Consider the following 19,864-nt stretch of genomic DNA (forward strand, 5'->3'; position numbering starts at 1 on the left):
GTCCTTTTAGAGGACCCAGTGATCTCTTAGGCTTTCATGGCCACTAAACACACATGTAGTGCACATACCTACATGCAGGCAAAACACCTATGCACACAAAATAAGACTGTCTTAAAAATAGAGTTCTTTTCTCTTTTTAGAAAGGAAGAGTCTAGTGGTGTGCTAGGCTGTCTGGCTAGCTAGCTCAAGCAGATTTCTGCCTTTGTCTCCCTGTGCAGGGATTACAGGTGTGTGACATCACACCCAGTCTGTTTGGACATAGGCTCTGGGGATCAGGCTGAGGGCCTCAGGCTAATAAGGCAAACACATGACCAACTGAGCTTTTTTTCCTAGCCCCTTTTAAGCTTTACATTTTTTCTGTAGATGTCAATTCTTTGTAGTCTTCATACAGAGAGTTTCAGGTCAGTCAGGGTTACATAATGAGACCCTGTCTCAAAAATTAAGAAGAAAAAATGATGTTGCTTGACCACTGAAAATGAGTGTAGCTTGAGCTCAGTGGGAGAGGAGCCTCTCAACAAACACGTTGTGCTGTGTGCTGCTGAGCTAGCAGTGATCCCAGCTCTGTTGGAAGTGTTTAGTTAGAATCACCCTTTTTAGTTTTTATTAAGTGGTGTGCTTTGGAGCCGGGTGTGGTGGCGCACGCCTTTAATCCCAGCACTCGGGAGGCAGAGGCAGGCGGATCGCTGTGAGTTCGAGGCCAGCCTGGTCTACAAAATGAGTCCAGGATGGCCCAGGCTACACAGAGAAACCCTGTCTCGAAACCCCCCCCCCCAAAAAAAAGTGGTGTGCTTTGTTTGTCTGTTTAATGTGTATGAATGCTTTGCCTGCATGTATGTCTGCTCACTACATGTGACATCGGTGCCTGCAGAGACTAAAAGAGGACATTGGATGCCCTGGAATTAGTTACAGATGGTTGTGAGCTGCCTTGTGGGTGGTGGGAACTGAACCTGGGTCCTCTGCAAGAGCAGCAAAGGCTCTTATCTATTGATCTATCCCATTGATTTATCCTTTACGGCAGAATTTTTGTTTTTCCAATACTCCATGTATATTTGACTTGTAACCAGTAGAGATTTTTTTCTGTTGTGCACTTCAGCTTTGTTTGAGATGCTCTCTTTCATCCTGTATTCTTGGTAAGTGACTACCTTCCTGGTGTCAGTGTTTTAGGGGACAAATAGCAAGAAGCATACCTCCCCATTGTCCCTGAAGAACTGTAGAGTTCTAGACTTGTAAGAACATCAACTCAGGCCAGAATTTTAGGGCTAGTTGGTTTATGAAGCAGAGTTGAGCTTTGTATGTGTTTTTTCTCTATGTATGCATACGTGCCCTGTATATACTGGTGCCATGGAGGCCAAAAGATGGCATTGCATCCCCTGGTACTGGAGTTGCAGATGATTTTGAGCGCTCATGTTGATGCTGGGAACTGGACCCTGGGCCATCTCTCCAGCCCCTAGACTTTATATTTAAATTTCTTTTTCATCAAATATTGTAATGGGTGCACCTGCTTTGGTGGTGGGGGAATAGGGGGCGGGAGGAGGCAATTCATATGCGTCAAATCAAAGAATACCTCTGAGGATGTGGTTCTTTCCTGTGTTTACATGGGTCCCAGATTGAATTTAGGTGTCAATCTAGTATAGCAAATGCCTTATTCTCCAAGCCACTTCATCAGCTCTGTAAATGTTCACAGTGTGGCCTGATTTTTCTGGTCATACCTTTATTAAAGCCGATACAGTTGTTTTTGGAATGTGGTCATTGAGCATGTGAATGTGCCGTCCTTCTGCCTGAGTCTCCAGAACAGCCAGGGCTTAAGTCCATCTCTGCTTACGCATTGTTCTCTATGTGTAAAAGATGTTTTTCTGTTTGTTCCTGTGTCTGACTGTCCTCTGGACCTTTCCAGGGGTCGTCTTGTTTCTGGCGCTCTCAGGTACAGGAGAGGGTGCTTCGGGCTCTGAGGCAGGCACAAGGGAGAAGACTGAGTTAAAGGAGGGTGGACGGTGCCTTTCCTCCCGACAGTCCTGCTTTGTGTAACAGGCTAACTGGAGTTTCCAACCTCCTCAGGCTCCAGCTGCCATAGCATTCATTCCCTACTACACTGGTTTAAGATAGCCTTTCCTTGAGATTATCAAAGGACTGGAAGAATTGATAAGTAATATTAACTCGAGAAGATGACATTTTGTGCTATTAGAATGTAGTGGTTATGGCAAAGTGTTGGTGAATATTAATAGTTAATATTCAGTCATTATATTTAGCAAAACCTTATTTATTCATTAACCAATAATTTCCCCAGATAACCACACATTGAGACTATGTCATTCAAATTAAGCACCAGGATGAACATAGTAACTAATCTATTACTCCACTATCAACTTATCTTCCTCCCATCCAAGGACCCAAGTACTTTAGTTATTATCTTCTGTAGAATCCATCCATTTCCTCCTCTCATGCTTTTCTTCTCTTCATCCCTTGACTTCTGGCCTCCTAACCTCAAAACTCCACCCCCTTCTCTTCTGCCAACATTTTCTTTGTGGGGGTGGGGTGGGTGGGATTTCGAGACAGGGTTTCTCTGTGGAGCCTTGGCTGTCCTGGACTCACTTTGTAGACCAGGCTGGCCTCGAACTCACAGCAATCTGCCTGTCTCTTCCTCCTGAGAGTTGGGATTAAAGGTGTGCGCCACCACGCCCAGCTTTTCTGCCAACTCTTAAGCTTCAGCATTTTTTATTTATTTATTTTTTAATTAACCAATCAACTGGGCCTGGAGAGATGGCTCAGTGGTTAAGAGTACTGTCTGCTCTTCCAAAGGACATGGGTTCAATTCCAGGCACCCATATGGCAGCTCACAACTGTCTGTAACTCCAGTTCCAAGCCATCTGATACCTGAATACCAATCCATATAAAATATAACTAAATAAAAAAATTATAAAAAAAAATTTACCAATCAACTTTAAATTAGGTGGAACAAGGTTTATACAACAAGGACACACATATGTGAGAATGTGCTCTGTCCGAGCAGGGCCCAGATCTTCGGTGTAGGGACAGTAGTTAGCATTAAAGTACATAGCACCAGACCAACCCCCAACAGCAAAGACAGTGATGCTCCGTAGGTACTGTGCTGTCTCTTGTATATTCATTCACCTTTTCACTGTGTGAAAGATGGCTATGTTGCCTGTTAACACATCTGCAGGTACCTGTCCAGGGGGCATAGAAACAACCTGCATCAGTCAGCCTGGTTCCCTCAGGGTTTTCTTTGGAATATCTGAAAATTTAAAATAACCAGAAACCAGGCAGGGGATGTCCCTGACAAGCTAGCTATGGTTTAACAGTAATCTGAGGTTGCTGTGGTTCTGACCATAGTCCTCCTGACATTGGAAACATGACAGAGCAGTCTTGACCAGCATTCTTCTCTTGTCTTATTTCAGGCTGGGTGTGGCAGCCCACACCTGTTTTCCCACACAGGAGGTTACAGGGCCATCCTGAGTTACATGGATATATCCTGCTTCAAGAAAGCCAAGACGAGCTGGAGAGGTGGCTCAGTGTTTACAATTCTACTTCCAGGGACCCCATGCCTCCTTCTGACCTCTGTTGTCAGCAGGCACCTATGTGGTGCACAGACAGGCAGACAGGCAAAGCATCCACACACATAAAATAACATGCTTTTTTAAAAAAATTAAAAAAAAAGAAGCTCAGTGTGGTGGCACACGCCTTTAATCCCAACACTCCAGAGGCAGAGGCAGAGGCAGGCGGATCCTTGTGAGTTCAAGGATCCCTGTGTAGTCCTGGAAAGCCAAGGCTACACAGAGAAACCCAGTCTTGAAAAATAAAACAAAACAAAAAAACAAGAAGAAGAAAGAAAGAAAGAAGAAAACCAAAACCAGTTGCTAATAGGGAACAAATTTGGAGGTTGAATGGCATTGCTTTATTGCTTAAATGATGATTTAAAGAGAGCAGACTGAGGTCCACACAGTCTTGAATATACTGCTTTATTGCCAGATGCTTTTAGGCGTCAAGCAAAGTCTTTTGCGGGAATTGGGAGTTTTGTGTGTGGGTGAAGACAAAATGCTCTTAACCCCTGCCTGGGCTCAGATCCCAAAAGTACAGTGAAATTAAACATTTAGTGTGTGTGGCGTCCTGTGTGTGCTCATGCTGGCACCCACAAATGAACCAAAGAGGTTCCTGAACAACTGGAAAAGAAAGAAGACCTATGGACTCAGTGTCACCTAGGGACCAATGATATGGCTCTGGGTAAAAGAGCTTGTGATTGAACCCCACCCTTCTGAGATTGCTCCCCAGGGTCCACATGGTGCAAGGAGAGAGCTCACTTCCTGCATGTTGTCCTCTGACCTGCACACGGGTACCTTGGCAAGTACGTAGCCACACATACACACATGAATAAATACGTATTTTTTTCTCAGGGCCTCTGGAAGAGCAGCCAGTGCTCTTAACCTCTGAGCCATCTCTCTAGTCCTAAATACGTATTTTTAAAAAGATTTTTAGGAAATAGCTGTTGACCTTTTTTATCCTTGTTTTTAAGTAATTTTTTTTTTCTCTTTTATTTAGGAGGGTTAAGCATATCTGAAAACGAAAGAAGGCTTGTTTCTCAAGAGGCTTGGAGCAAACTACAGCAGTACTTTCCAAAGGCTCCTGAGTTCCCAAGTTACAAAGAGTGTTGCTCTCAATGCAAGGTGCACAGCTCCTGATGTCTGTGGGAATGGCATGCCCCTCCTTGGGGACAGGTGTGGGGGCGACACACATGTTATCAGTGAGAGGCAGCTGACTGCATCAATCTTTTTCAGATACTAGAACGAGAAGGTGAAGAAAATGAAGCCTTGCATAAAATGATTGCAAACGAGCAGAAGACCTCACTTCCGAATTTGTTCCAGGACAAAAACAGACCATGTCTCAGTAACTGGCCAGAGGTACTGTGATTGCCTCAGAAAGGCTTCAGCCAAAGTTCTGTCAGATCAGCCCGGACCTCTTCTCATTCTCATTCACTTTGTTTCCTCGTTGGGAGATAGACCAGCTCACCATTTCCATCTTATTGCACAACTTGAATGGGGGAAACGTTATTATATTAACAAGAGGTTTTGTTGAAAATAGTGTGGTTCACAGTTAGGTAACTCACATCTGCGACCCCAGTTCACAGTGGATATGGTGGCTCACATCCGTGACCCCAGTTCAGAGTGGGTATAGTGGCTCACATCCATGACCTCAGTTCACAGTGGATATGGTGGCTCACATCCGTGACCCCAGTTCAGAGTGGGTATAGTGGCTCACATCCACGACCTCAGTTCACAGTGGATATGGTGGCTCACATCTGTGACCCCAGTTCACAGTGGATATGGTGGCTCACATCTGTGACCCCGGTTCACAGTGGATATGGTGGCTCACATCTGTGACCCCGGTTCACAGTGGATATGGTGGCTCACATCTGTGACCCCGGCTCACAGTGGTATGGTGGCTCACATCTGTGACCCCGGTTCACAGTGGTATGGTGGCTCACATCTGTGACCTCAGCTCACAGTGGTATGGTGGCTCACATCTGTGACCCCTTGCAGGTGTGGGAGGCTGCAAGAGGATTGTGATTGTGAGTTTGAGGACAACCTGGATTACATAGTGAGTTCCAAAGTAACTTGAAAGAGAAAATAGCCTTGAAAATTTAAAGAAGGGTAGGGGGAAAACGAAGCTGATACATTCTGTTTTGTTTCCAGGATACGGACGCTCTCTATATTGTGTCACACTTCTTTTTAGAGGAATGGCGGAAATTTGTTAGGTAGGCATTAGAAATTTCTTTACTTATTCTGGGTTGACTATGTGTGTTTTTTTGTTTATTGTTTTTTAAGTCATGGATTCCCTTAATGGTGCATTCCTAGTTACTTTTCCTTATATACACAGAAGATTTTTTCTTTCTTTTTAAGATCTTTTAACTAAGTTATACAACTAAACCCAAAACATAAATCTAATTAATACTATCTATTTATGTTTATCTCTAGCTTAAAATTATTACTTTAAGAAAATGTTGTGCAGCCAGGTGTGGTGGTGCATGCTTTTAATCCCAGCTCTCAGGAAACAGAAGCAAGCAGATCTCTGAGAGTTAAAAGACAGTCTGGTCTACACAGCCAGGGCCACACACACAGTAAGACCTTGTATAAAAACTCAAATAAGGGGGCTGGAGAGATGGCTCAGTGGTTAAGAGCGCCGCCTGCTCTTCCAGAGCTCCTGAGTTCAGTTTCCTGCAACCACATGGTGGCTCATAACCATTTGTAATGTGATATGGTGCCCTCTTCTGGCTTGCAGGAGTACATGCAAGCAGAGCACTGTATACATAATAATAAATAAAAATCTAAAAAACAAAAAACTCAAATAAATAAAATGTTGTGGATTGTGGAGATAGACAAGTAGTGTGAGCTTCTGGACCCTCAGCACCCATGCTAATGGGGCCCACCTGTACTCAGTACTCAGCACCCATGCTAATGGGCCCACCTGTACTCAGTACTCAGAACCCATGCTAATGGGCCCACCTGTACTCAGTACTCAGAACCCATGCTAATGGGCCCACCTGTACTCAATACTCAGCACCCATGCTAATGGGCCCACCTGTACTCAGTACTCAGAACCCATGCTAATGGGGCCCACCTGTACTGGACCCTCAGAACCCATGCTAATGGGGCCCGCCTGTGCTCAGTACTCAGAACCCATGCTAATGGGGCCCACCTGTACTCAGTACTCAGCACCCATGCTAATGGGCCCACCTGTACTCAATACTCAGCACCCATGCTAATGGGCCCACCTGTACTCAGTACTCAGAACCCATGCTAATGGGCCCACCTGTACTCAGTACTCAGAACCCATGCTAATGGGCCCACCTGTACTCAGTACTCAGAAAGCAGAGCCTGGTGCTCCAAACCAGCTTACTAGTTCACTAGCTCATATAGGTGGGCTGTGGAGTCAGTCAAGTGAGACGCCAGAGGTACCTTGAGGTATCACACATGTGTGCCTACACACATGAACATGCATAAATAAACCGACACACACATATAAATGCACATAAACACAAGTAAACATATCTATTCAGGTTTAGTGGCAAACAAATCCCAGTACCTTGGAGACAGGTAGGGAAATCTATGATTTCCAGGCCAGCCAAAATTACATTGTGATACCGTCTCAAAAACAAACACCAAAGTAAGTGAATAAATACAATAGATAGTTAGGTAGATTTAAAAAAAAAAAAACTCTTCATGCAGCAGTGAGCATTTATTTATCTTGTCTTGTTTGGATAGAAAGCCTGCAAGGTCTACTCCTGTGTCATCAGTCGGAAATGCTGCCCTTCTGTGTCCACACGGAGGACTCATGTTTACATTTCCTTCCCTCACCAAAGAAGACTCAAAACTGTGAGTTTCTTCTCTTCGTGTGGCTGTCCCCAGCAATCAAGTATCATTAGGGGATTCCTTGTCTAGCATGAAACTCCGTTAGGAATAGCTGAACAACCTCATTGCATTCTTTCTTCAGTCAATGACTGTGGACACTTGTCTTTAAAAAGAGGTGGGTTAGCCAGGTGTGGTGGCGCACGCCTTTAATCCCAGCACTCGGGAGGCAGAGGCAGGCGGATCGCTGCGAGTTCGAGGACAGCCTGGTCTACACAGAGAAAAAAACAGAGGGAAGGGGGGGGGGGAGAAAAGATTTGGTTTAGCTGCTTCTTCAGGCAAAATAAGCAGCCACCCAGGGAAATAGCTGTTTCTTCTCCCACTGTCAACCACTTTCTTTTGCTGGTGTCCATTCTCTAGGTACCAATCACATAGTCAGTGTTGTCTTGGTTACATTAGGCTTGTGCAAAAGGAATTGTAGTTTCAGACTGAATTTTAAATCATAACTATGCTCAAATATCATTATTAATCAAAATAGGAACCATTACAAATAACATTTTGCAAATGAGAAATAAGTTTATTCCTATAGTTTAAAACTCTGTGCTATAGGATTAAACATTCTCTGCAATCTCCTGGTAGTGGAAGCCTTTTTTCTGCTGTAAAAGTCAAGGTGCTTAAGGAGTGGTAGTTGATTAGCAAAATGTCAGTCAAAGGTGGCGGATGAGGTGAAGCTTCATAGCCCTGTCCACTCAGCTTCTGTAGTGTTGGCTGTGTGCTTGGGCGTTATTATAGAGAACTGGGCCCTTGCCTGACCCTAGTCCAGTGTTGGAGGATTGTGTGCATCTCATCCATTCGCTGAGGGTTTCTCAGGGGGAAGGGGGTCTGTGGGCACTTCAAGGCTGTGGTGGATCAGACCAGCAGCAGATGCAAAGCAATGGCCAGACTCTTTGTTGCAGGCTTGGCTTTGGAGTGTCTCAGGCCAGCCACTGAGCTGGTTGTTACAAATTGACAAATATAGTCCATGTTTCATTAGGTATCACAATTGGATTGAGAAAGATTCTTTGTTGCATAAAATAAGATAGGACAATAGTTCAAAATCTCACACACACACCTACCTCACGAGGCACCCAGTTACCCAGCCTTTTCACCTTTCCAATTTGCTTCCAGCAGAATAACAGTCCATACCAAGCGAGTTCATTGGCAACTTTTGACTACTCACATAAGAGGGTCAGCATCAGTGGCAGCTCTTAGGGAGTCACTTATGTCAACTTCTGATGACCAGCTACTGTACTCTTCCTCTTCAGGGCTCTCATCTCCTTCACAAAGCCTTTTGAACTTCCATTGAACTGCACATTCTTAGCAGTTCCTAGAGCAATTGCTGTGTTTATTTTTAGTTGTTTTTGCTGCTTTACGACTCATAAAAAGAAAATTGTTTGAATTTGGTTTTTGTATAACATCATTTCCATAGTATAAAATTGATAACAACTATTAAGTGATTGGCAAGAAACAAAGTAAGAAATCTGCATTAATTTAGAACGTTTTCTCAGTCAGGCTCAGTGACGCACACCTGTAATCCCAGCACTCAGTGTACAGAGGCAGGTAGATCCTTGTAAGTTTGAGGCCAGCCTGGTCTACAAGGATAGCCATACCCTATCCCCCCGTCCCATCCCCCACCAAGAATGTTTCCTCATAACATGGCAATTTCAGCAATGCAAAGACTGCAGCTGCTTTTGCACGCACCTAATAGTTGTCTTTTTCTACAGCTGTCAACCTTTAGAAAGAAGAGGAGGCTGGCCCACTGCAGCACATAATAAGTAAATATAAGAAATTGAAAAATCCTTTGGGATGAAGATGGACTGTAGTTTACTTACATTTTAATGTTTTTAGGTCAATTAAAGGAACTCAGTGTAAACAGATCTATTTTCTTCTAGATTTCTCAGTCCTTCCATTCCTGTGTTGCCATTGTGACCATTAGACACTTAGAAACAGTGTGTCTGAGAGCTGGGGATATGTAGCTGAGTCACTAGAGAGCTAGCTGATACCCGGCGCCATGTCGTCCAGGCATGGTGGTGCGCGACTGCTATCCCAGTAGTCAGTCAACAGAAGTACTGTTGAGGGCCTCAAAGTACTTTACTTCTTTCATATTTCCATTGTCCTTCCTCTCTGTGTCTTGCAGTAACTACTGTCTAAGAATTTGAATCACCTGTCCCAGAAAGTCATCATTTTAAAGATGCACATTGAAATAAATGTAGGCAGGACAGTCACAAGTTCTGGGTCAACCTCAGCCACATGTTGCCTTGGCTTAAAATCCAAAGTAGAATTAACATGTACATACAGTTGACTATATTGCACTTTGACGTTGTGTGGTATAGCTAATATGTTCTCTGTAAATGGCCTTATTGAATGCATGTCCTCCTGTTGGCTTACTTTACTGAGCTATGCATTGATTGACATCAGACTTGTTCATAAAGTTTCACTGCTGCTTTGGTTTCATATCTGATGAGTCGTTCTCTTTCCCTTTGCATTAAATTGTTGGTGTTGATTTTGTTGTAGGATGTTTGCTCTTGATCTCCACGTGTCTTAAGGCATGTTTTTTTGTTGTTGTTGTTTGTTTTTTGTTTTTTTGCACAGTATAGCTCTCATATGGCCCAGCGAATGGCAAATGATCCAAAAGCTCTTTGTTGTGGATAAAGTAATTAAAATCACAAGAATTGAAGTGGGAGACGTAAACCCTACTGAAACACAGTATATTTCTGAGCCTAGTAAGTTTTCATACTGCTTTCGGTTTCTTTCATTAAAAGTTAACTGTTAGAGGGGGAAGACAAGGGTCCATCAGTACGGCTTTGTTTCTGCATAATGTTAAAGATCAGGGAGCAGTTCAAATCCTTCTGGCAGTCCTATGAGCCGCCATCATCTGAGCGTTCAGTTAGAGGGTACACTGAGCACGTTGTAGCAGGCAATGCAGGGCCTGCAGTGGTTCTTCAGTTGCTTCTGTTCCTCTGTTTTCTAGATCTCTGTCCAGATTGTAGAGAAGGTCTACTGTGCCAACAGCAGAGGGACCTGCGAGAGTACACCCAAGCTACCATCTATGTCCACAAAGTTGTAGATAACAAAAAGGTACCAATGCTGCTTGTGTGTGGCCATGGATAGGAGAGGTAGGCCATCACATCTGACCAGTAAGAGTTGAACTTGGGCAATTGAAAAAGAGCAGGAGAATTTCTAGTGTTGCCTGACTTCTGGTTTAAAAATTTGCCCTGCTTATTGGGTTTAGACTTGGTGGGAACATAGCAGGATGGGAAAGCCAGGCTGGACCTCAACGTTGATCAGAAGGGTGGGTGAAATAGGAATCTATGAATTCTGAGTGACCTTTCTGGTTTTTATTTTTTGTTTTGTTTGTTTGTTTGTGGTTTTTTTGTTTTGTTTTGTTTTTGTTTTTGTTTTTTTTTTTTGTTGTTGTTGGTTGGTTTGGTTTTTCTATGTAGTCTTGGCTGTCCTGGACTCATTTTGTAGACCAGGCTGGCTTTGAACTCACAGAGATACACCTGCCTCTGCCTCCCAAGTGTTGGGATTACAGGCACATGCCACTGTGCCTTGCCAGAGTGACCTTTCTATTATTAGTATTGTCTTTGGGAGTTAATCTTGTTCTCTGAACCTCTATCAGTTAGATTCCAAAGTGGAGAATTAAAGACAGCTTTTATTGTTTTATTGTTTGTTACTAAATACATTGTTTTAGAATGTTACTTTCTCTGCAAAGTGAGTCCAGGACAGTCAAGGCTACACAGAGAAACCCTGTATCAAAAAAAGAATGTTACTTTCCAAAGTATGCATTTCAGATGAAGAATTCTACTTCATAGATTAAAATAAAGGCCTTTATTTCCAAACTTGGTAAGAAAAGGAACATAATATAACCATCTCCACTTCCCCCAGGATTTGACCGTTGTACTTTCTCCTGTTGACCTTCAGCCTACTTACTTAGTAGAATGAGTAGAACCCTCAGCCATTGTTGGTTAATTTGAGTTTAGTAGCATTTCCTGTCTCGATATCTGTGTCAAAGGAGTTATAACTTGTAACTCCAGTCCTAGGGGATTAGATATTTCTGGCATCTGAAGCACCTGAGTTCATGTGTGCATACACGCCCACATATAGACACAGAATTAAAAATAAAATAGAACTAAACTGGGCATGGTGACATACTCCTTTACTCCCAGCAGAGGCAGGAACTAAATCCCTTATGAATTCAGAGCCAGCCTGGTCTACATAGTGAGTTTCAGGCCAGTGAGAGCTACAAGAGTCAGGTCTCCTCCCTCCTTCCCCCATAAAAGTAAATAAACAAACAAGCTACGGGGTTAGACTACAAAAAGTTAAAAAGAGCAAAGGAGGTGGTCATGGTTTCTGATGCATTGTATCTCACACGGTCCTAGCCCATGTCCTCTCCTAGGGCCTGACTCACATTTCTCTGTTCTCCTGGTGCCTTCAGGTGATGAAGGACTCGGCTCCAGAGTTGAATGTAAGTAGTTCTGAGACAGAAGAGGACAAGGAAGAAGCTAGGCCAGATGGAGAAAAAGATCCTGACTTTAATCAAGTAAGTATTGGAGCCCTTTCTTTTGTTATGCAATGCTTTCTTCCACAGCAGGCACCTGGTTGGGATAGTCTGAGTCCTCTCTCTACTTGTCCAGTTTCTATTCTTTAGTTTTTGTAGCATGTTGTAGCTAATTTCTAACACCCCCCCCCCCAAAAAAAGGACTACGTATCTTCCACAGTGACTCTCTTTTAAGGAAGGAGAGTCACTGCGGTGCTGTAGCACAAGTGGTGCAAGTGGGTATCTGTGGGTCTGAGGCCAGCCTGGTCACCTAGAGAGTTCCAGGCCAGCCTGGTCTACATAGTGAGGCCCTGTCCACAAACAAACAAGCAAACAGTGCTAACTGTGACATCTCATGCCTAAGACCGTTGGGGAAGCTGAGGCAGGATTATCTACCCACAAGTTTGAGGCCAGACTGAGACTGTCTAGAGAAAATAAGAAACGAAAGGGAGGCTGTAAGGGTAGGTCGGGTGTCACGAGCGCAGCTCTGCTCTCCTGAACTGGGGGCAGGAGGATTAAGCGTTTACAGCCACCCTGTCCTACTTTGTAGAATGGTTACTACTCTTACAGAAGACCCGGGTTTGGTTCCCAGCTCCCACATCAGGCAGCTTAGAACTGCCTGTAACTCCAGCTCCAGGGGTAAAGGTGGTGCCAGGCAGATCTGATGACCTAAGTTCATTCCCTGGGACTCATTGTAGAGGGAAAGATCCAACTCCTACGAGTTGTCTTCTGAACTACAAATATTGTGCGCACAAAATAAGTTTTATTTATTTTTTATTTATTTTTTTTTACAAAATAAATTTAAAAAATATATAAGTAAGATGTTTGGGTATGGGTTTGTACGTGCACATGAGTTAGGTGCCTCAGAAGCCTCGCTTATCCCTTTTGTGCGCCATCCAGTGTTGTTCCTGGGAACTGAAACTGAACCTCTGCAAGCGCTGCACATCCTTACCTACTAATTAATTTATCTCACTTGCCCCTTTCCCTATTTTAAATATTTAAATTAGAACAGGAGAGATGACCCAAGGATGTGCAGAGAAACCAAGGTGAGCTTCTGTGCAAATCTGACCCGTGAGTCCAGTTGAAGCCTCAGCCTTGTGAGAAGCAAGACTTGTAGCATAATTAGCATAAAGGCCTTGCTCCACTTCTGGCTTTAAACCTGCAGTTTTCTAGGAATATCACAAAAATCCCATTTACAGTAAACCCTCTTGTGCAACTTGGAGGCTCTTGTTTTCATCTTACCCGATTATGATCCCACCTAAGGCACCTCCAGAGTCACCCTATAACTCAGCACTTGGGAGGCAGAGGAAGGCGGATCGCTGTGAGTTCGAGGTCAGCCTGGTCCTCAAAGTGAGTCTAGGACACCCAAGGATACACAGAGAAACCTTGTCTGAAAACTTAAATCAATCAATAAATAAATGTGTGTGTGTGTGTGTATATATATATATATATATATATAGGTAAAATATCATTTTAAGCTAGAAAAGAATACTAAAACAAGATACACGTGTATCTTGGTATGTTCCTTAATCGTGGGATTTTTAATTACGACAGTATTAGCTCTGAATTCCCTCATTGTAAGAAACTGGAAGTCTTTTCTTCTTTGAGCTTTTTAAAAAGACACTTCTGGGGCTGGAGAGATGGCTCAGAGGTTAAAAGCACTGACTGCTCTTCCAAAGGTCATGAGTTCAATTCCCAGCAACCACATGGTGGCTCACAACCATCTGTAATGAGATCTGGTGCACAATGCTGTATACATAATAAATAAATCTTTTTAAAAAATAAAAAATAAAAAGACACTTCCTCTGTATTGCCATGTCTACCCTGGAACTTACACTGTAGACCAGGCTGGTCTGGAACTCAGAGATTCGCCTGCCTCCTCTCCTGAGAGCTAGTATGAATGCTGTGCACCGTCATCATCCGGCCTGCAAATTGACAGTTGTAACAAATGGAGTAGGATAAACTGATGCAGCCGGGCGTGGTGGCGCACACCTTTAATCCCAGCACTAGGGAGGCAGAGGCGGGCGGATCCCTGTCTACAAACTGAGTCCAGGACAGCCAAGGCTACACAAAGGGAACCCTGTTGCGTGGTGGCGCAGACCTTTAATCCCAGCACTAGGGAGGCAGAGGCGGGCGGATCCCTGTCTACAAACTGAGTCCAGGACAGCCAAGGCTACACAAAGGAAACCCTGTTGCGGCGGGGGGGGGGGGGGGGGGGGGGGAAGGAAGGTGAACTGATGCATTATTATTCTTCCATTCTCCACCATAATCAAATTTCTATTAAGACTCACTCAGGGGCTGGAGAAGATGGTTCAGTCGTTAAGAGCACTGCATCTTGCAGAAGGCCTGAGTTTGAAACCTGCCCCTACACTGGGATACTCATAATCGCCTGTGTCTTCAGCTCTAAGGGGATGCAATGCCTGATCTCTGACCTCCAGGGGCACCTGACACGCAAACGTGCAAATGTGTGCTCACGTATGCGCGCACACACAATTTCAAAAAGATAGGATGCCTCTGAGGCTGAGGCAAGAAGATCCTGAGCATGAGTTTGAGCCTAGCCTCCACTAAGGTACCAAGATTGTCTCAAAACAAAAACCAAGGAATGATTTCCTCTTCTTCTGTGGAAAAAGTTATTCTAATAGGAAGTATAGGGATGCACTTAATACATGGCTATGTGGACAAGCTTCAGCTTCTTGGAAAACAGAGAGACCACTGTTCTGTGCATATTTTATAGATCACTTAATACATTTTAAGGCTTTAAAAAAAAGATGTATGTGTCTAAGTGTGTCTATACTGGAACTGGAGTTACAAATGATTGTGAGCATCTTGGTAGTATGCTGGGGAACCAATTTTGGGTGCTCTTGAAGAGCAGTAAGTGCTCTTTTGTTTTTGTTTTTTGAGACAAGGTTCCTTGGCTGTCCTGGAACTCATTCTGTAGATCCATCTGCCTCTGCTTTCTGAGTGCTGGGATTAAAGGTGTATGCCGCCACCACCACCCTGCTGCAGTAAGTGCTCTTTAACCCTGGAGTCATCTCTCAGCTGCCACAGTTCTCCAACCCCATAACTTCCACCCCTCTTTTTTTTTTAAATAGGGTTTCACCGGTAGCTCTGGCTTAAATTTACTGAACTGCCTCTATCTGCCCCTCCTTCTCCTCTGTCTCTGTGTGTGCTCTCACATCCAGTATTGCTGTTTCTTTGACAACCGTGGGATTTCTACTTGATGTTTTGCCCTTAATAGCTGGAATATCTTTACCCTAAGACCTGGTAGTCAGGTTACCTTCTCCCTGAGTGGTCCTCTGCCTCATCCAGTACAGAGAACAGCCTCTGAACATGTTGGTCTGTCAGTGCAAACTGATATTGCTGTGGTTCTTGTTTTTATTGTTGTTGAGTGTTGGTGGTGGTGGAAACAGGGTTTCTCTTTGTAGCTCTGGCTGTCTTGAAAATCTGGATCAGGCTAGCCTCAAGCTCAGAGATAGACCTGCCTCTGCTCCAAGAGCGATGGAGTGCTAGAATTAAAGGTGTCTGCCGCTATCTCCTGACTTCTGCTCTTTTTTGGGGGTGGTGTTCAAGACATGGTTTCTCTGTATAGACTGGACTCTCTTTGTAGACCAGGCTGGTCTCTAACTTACAGAGAGATCCTCCTGCCTTTGCCTCGCCAAATGCTTGGACTATAAGCAGATTCCACCGAGTCTGGCTTGCTGCTCTATTTATACTGTCAGTCAAGAAAGTCTTAATTTCCCAGACGTGGTGGGCACACCCTTAGTCCCCACACATGTTTAGTTTGGCTGATCTTCCCATCTCTCCCTACACTTGTCTACCACAAGTAGTCTCTCTTGTACTCCCATATCACATGTTTTACTACCCTTCCTACCCCTCTCTCTGAAAGCCGCTTTCCCCAATGGACTCCCTTCTACATTTGCACATAAATGCACATATATTAAAAAAAAAAATAGTAGCTGGCAGCCATGTATGGTGGCCTATACCTTAAATTTTAGCAATCAGGAAGCAAAGGCAGGCAGATCTCTGTGAATTCAAGGCCAGCCTGGGTTCCACAACCAGTGGGCTGGTCCAGGCATTGTTTGCCAGAGGAATAGAGGAACCCCAGCATTCAAAGGTTCCTCCGTTTTTCTCAAGAAAGATTAGTGCGCTTAGGATGGAGTAGGCAAAGCTCCAGAGGCTTTAGTTCTCAGAGAGGTAGAAATGAGTTTTCCACTGGTGTTACAGTTAGCTCTTTTAAAATGAGATTGCTGATACCAGACAGCATACCAAAAGTCTGTGATGAGACCTCAGTGTTACAGCTCTTTGGTTAAGCAGCTATATGGCCCAAAACCAACAAGGCAGGCCCAATGAAATGCAGTTCTTCTATAGGGCAATGGGGCAGGCTTCAGTGGTTGCCTGAACACTGGTGAACATCGGAAGCTCTTGGCTGCCAAGCAGGAGGCTGTTTAATTGGCAGACAGGCTTGGGAGCCCAGAAGCTCAAGGCGGTCTTCAGGGAGGAGGGAAACCCTTCCTTCCCCAAAATAAATTGAGTCTCAGGCAGTGATGGTGGAGGAATGGAGTGAGAGAGAAAGCATTGGTTTCATCCTTTATAAGGACATTATAAACCTTGGGCAGTGGGAGGGGTTTCAAGGGTGAATGTGTTTGATTCCCTGGGGATAGGAGTGTCAGGGATACTTGATTTATATGTAACAAAACAGTCCAATCATAGAGGGAAGAAAGCAGTACCTAATTATCCTTTGGGGGTGGGGGTGGAAGTGGAGGATGGAGAATTCCAGATACAGTTAAAAAGGTCACTGGTTGGAAACTAAGACACCAAGACATCTCATTAGCATGGCCAGGTACACACCGATCAGGAAAGGATTGGGTTTATAATTTCCTTGACTCTTGTTAGAGGTTCTGGTGTTCCTGAGATCAGGCTGAGAGGGAACCCTGTTGAGAAAGAGAGTCTGTCCTCTTATACCAAGCTCAGAGGCCATCCAGAAATGCCAGACTTCACTTCGACCTTATTAGCCAGGACCTACCAGTTTTATGTCCTGCCCCTTGACGGTGGGCAGGCAGATTTATTTTCCTTGGTTAAGTATGATGGGTCCTGCCCTTGGTGCACTCTCTGGTGATGCAGGGTTTTCTAACCGAGGTGCCCTATTGCCCTGTTCAGATGTTTGTGCCTGCTGTTTGACTCTTGACATCATGGAGTCAAGTTTTCCCTGTTGTCTCTTTTTTCCTTTTTGAGACATATGTTTTCTGGCTCTGCCTGGGCCACATGACCCAGGTTGGCTTGATCCCATAATCTTTTTGGCTTTTAGAGTTCTGGGCTTGCTGGTGCTCACACTCTGCTTGGCTGTAACATGGTCTCTCCAGGAGTTTGCAGATGTGTTTGTCATCAGTCTGTTTCCAGCTTTGCCTTTTAGCCCAAGAATTGTTTAGCAAATTCTATATTTTCATGTGATTCAGACTTTGAAAGGCTGACTATTTCTCTAAACATCCAGTTTTATTCACTGTGGTCATGACCACAGCAATGTTTTCAGGTGGATGTGGGATTCCTGCCCTCAGTTGTGGATGGCAACAAGTTTCACATATACAAATACGATGCAGACTGTTGGAGAACATTGCTTTTTACGCCATAATCATTTTGTACATGTTATAATTTTTCTCTGTCTCTCTTGTCCATGTTTGGATGTTGTAATATTCTAAAATGTTTTAAATACTTTTGGTTTGGGGCAGGGTGGGGATCTCAGTTCTAACCCTCTGTTTAGAGCATAGTAACTAGTTAGGCCCTGGGGACACCTAGTGTCTTCAGAATGTCACCCTCCTCTCCACTTTCTTTGTTCCAGAACGTGGGTAGTTTGTTGCACTGTAGTAAATCCAATCCATGCCGTGAAGCAAGGCATTAGTGCTCCTTAATGGAGTTGAGCAAATCCCCTTCCCTCCTCTCTAAGCCAGATCAACCCAGTTCCTTCCGTGTTATCTACAATTCAGGTTAATGATACACTCAGTGGGTATCACTTAGCCAATTGGAAGCCCTTTAAAACCGGTGGCTGGAAAGAAGACAACAACCAGTATACTGGTTTTAGTGGGTTGAGATGGGTTAGAGAAAAATAATTCCAGGAAAAGCTTTTAGACCTTTTAAAAATCCATTTGAAAAGATTTCCCTTGATGCCTGGGACCTTTTGGGTGGGGCATAAGGTGAAGTGTACCTTCTGTCAATAGACAACAGTTTAATAAAGAGCTCAACTTGCATGTTGTTTTTGTGCCTGCTAAGTTGACCTTCGCCCCCCCCCCCCCCCAACCGCCCCAGACAGGGTTTCTCTGTGTAGCCTTGACTGTCCTGGACTTGCTTTGTAGACCAGGCTGGCCTCGAACTCACAGCAATCTGCCTGCCTCTGCCTCCCGAGTGCTGGGATTAAAGGAGTGCGCCACCACCGCCTGGCTTACTAAATTGACTTTTTCTTATGAATCTTAGAGTCACATGCGTGGGCTTGGAAAGCCGTGGCTAGATTGGGTAGAGCCTTGCCGGTGGCCAGAGCCCTGATACTAGGCTCTTTCTGAGGCTGTGCCCTGCTAGCTGCTTTGGGGATTGCAAAAACACATTAATAATACGAATGGGATACATGTGACCACAGGGGCTTCTGTACCCTTGTCACCTCAACTCAGTGACATCTGGGAAATGAGAGGAGATGGTGCATTTATTTTATCTAGCTATAATTAGTCTAGAGGGAAAATCCCACTTTGATTCCCTGGCCTGGGTAACAGGAGAATCTTGACTTGTTAGCCTCTCGCTGAGAGGTTTGTAAGTAGAGAGCCACGCACACATTAATCCCAGCGCACTGGGAAGGCAGGATCACCCACTGCCTAGAGTACATAGCAAGTTCAAGGCAGACCTACATAATGAGGCACTTTCAAAACAGACCAAAAGATGTTCTAGAACATTTGGCACCCTTTTTTCTCTTTTCTAAAGACTAGTACAGCCTGTCTCATATACCTATATATAGTTCCTGCTTTCTTGCTGAGTGCTCAGGTCAGTTCAGTGGTCATGATGTTCTAAATACTTGATTCCGTGTATCCCAGGAGTAAACATAGCCCGGGCAGTGCTTACTGTGTGCTTGAGGGAAGTTGCAGGCATGATTGTTTTCACCAAGTTTTTCTCAAACCCAACTAGTGTCGTCTGCATAGTTCTGAGTGGTTTCCAGGTAGACGAGGGTCTTGGAGACCACCTCCACCTTGTTTCTTGCCATTGTGGTCTGTACTGTATATTGACACTTCTGTAAATTGCAAATTGGACCTCAGCATTCATTTATGTTTATATTTTAACATAGGACAAAAAGCACAGTGTCTTATTTTTAATAAAAGTATGTTTGATTTCTTCAGTAAAGTCTAACCTTTTATTTTACAGTTGGTATCATTCTCAAAAGGAGTCAAGGCCAGAGGTGTGGCTTGGTTGGTGGAGTGCTTGCCTAGCATGCACCGTAACCTGACAGGATTACACACTGTGGAGGTGGAGATGTAGGATTAGAAGTCCAAGGTCAAGGTCATCCAACGAGACATAACTAGTTGGAGACCTTCCTGTGGTACATGACCTCTCCGCCTCCAAGAAGAAAATGTATAAAACAAGCAAATTAGAATTTATTTATGAAGTTCTGTAATCTTGAAATTTCAATTTATTGCCTTCTGTTTTTAAAATTAACTTTAATGTATCTGTTTGTTGTTGTTGTTTGTGTGTGTGTGTGTATACAATGGAGATCAGAAGTTCACAGGACTTGGTCCTCACCTTGCACTGTGTGGTTTCTGGTGAACAAAATTAGATTGTCAGGCTTAGCAGCAAGAACTATCTATCTCAACAGCCCTGGGCACTGTTGTACAGCCCAGGGCTGATCTTGAATTCAGAATCCCTGCCTTACCTCTCAAGTGCTAGGATTAGAAAGCCACCACAA

General features: G+C 44.1%; 1 protein-coding gene across 6 annotated transcripts in view; it reads left to right on the top strand.

The window, feature by feature from the left end:
- Usp48 (ubiquitin specific peptidase 48) overlaps nt 1–19,864 on the top strand; it is a 77,082-nt gene that overhangs the window by 43,060 nt on the left and 14,158 nt on the right. For 2 of the 6 annotated variants that reach the window (XM_051171474.1, XM_051171471.1), the window contains exons 16-23: nt 4,552–4,676; nt 4,788–4,910; nt 5,703–5,764; nt 7,272–7,382; nt 9,119–9,169; nt 9,987–10,117; nt 10,366–10,472; nt 11,833–11,937. In XM_051171474.1, the coding sequence (XP_051027431.1) occupies nt 4,552–4,676; nt 4,788–4,910; nt 5,703–5,764; nt 7,272–7,382; nt 9,119–9,169; nt 9,987–10,117; nt 10,366–10,472; nt 11,833–11,937 (815 nt within the window). Of the gene's footprint in view, nt 1–4,551; nt 4,677–4,787; nt 4,911–5,702; nt 5,765–7,271; nt 7,383–9,118; nt 9,170–9,986; nt 10,118–10,365; nt 10,473–11,832; nt 11,938–19,864 lie in introns of those variants that run through there. The other 4 variants (XM_051171472.1, XM_051171473.1, XR_007833432.1 and 1 more) reach the window with 3 other exon arrangements.

The sequence above is a fragment of the Acomys russatus genome, chromosome 29, assembly GCF_903995435.1.
Source record: "Acomys russatus chromosome 29, mAcoRus1.1, whole genome shotgun sequence".
Lineage (NCBI taxonomy): Eukaryota > Metazoa > Chordata > Mammalia > Rodentia > Muridae > Acomys > Acomys russatus.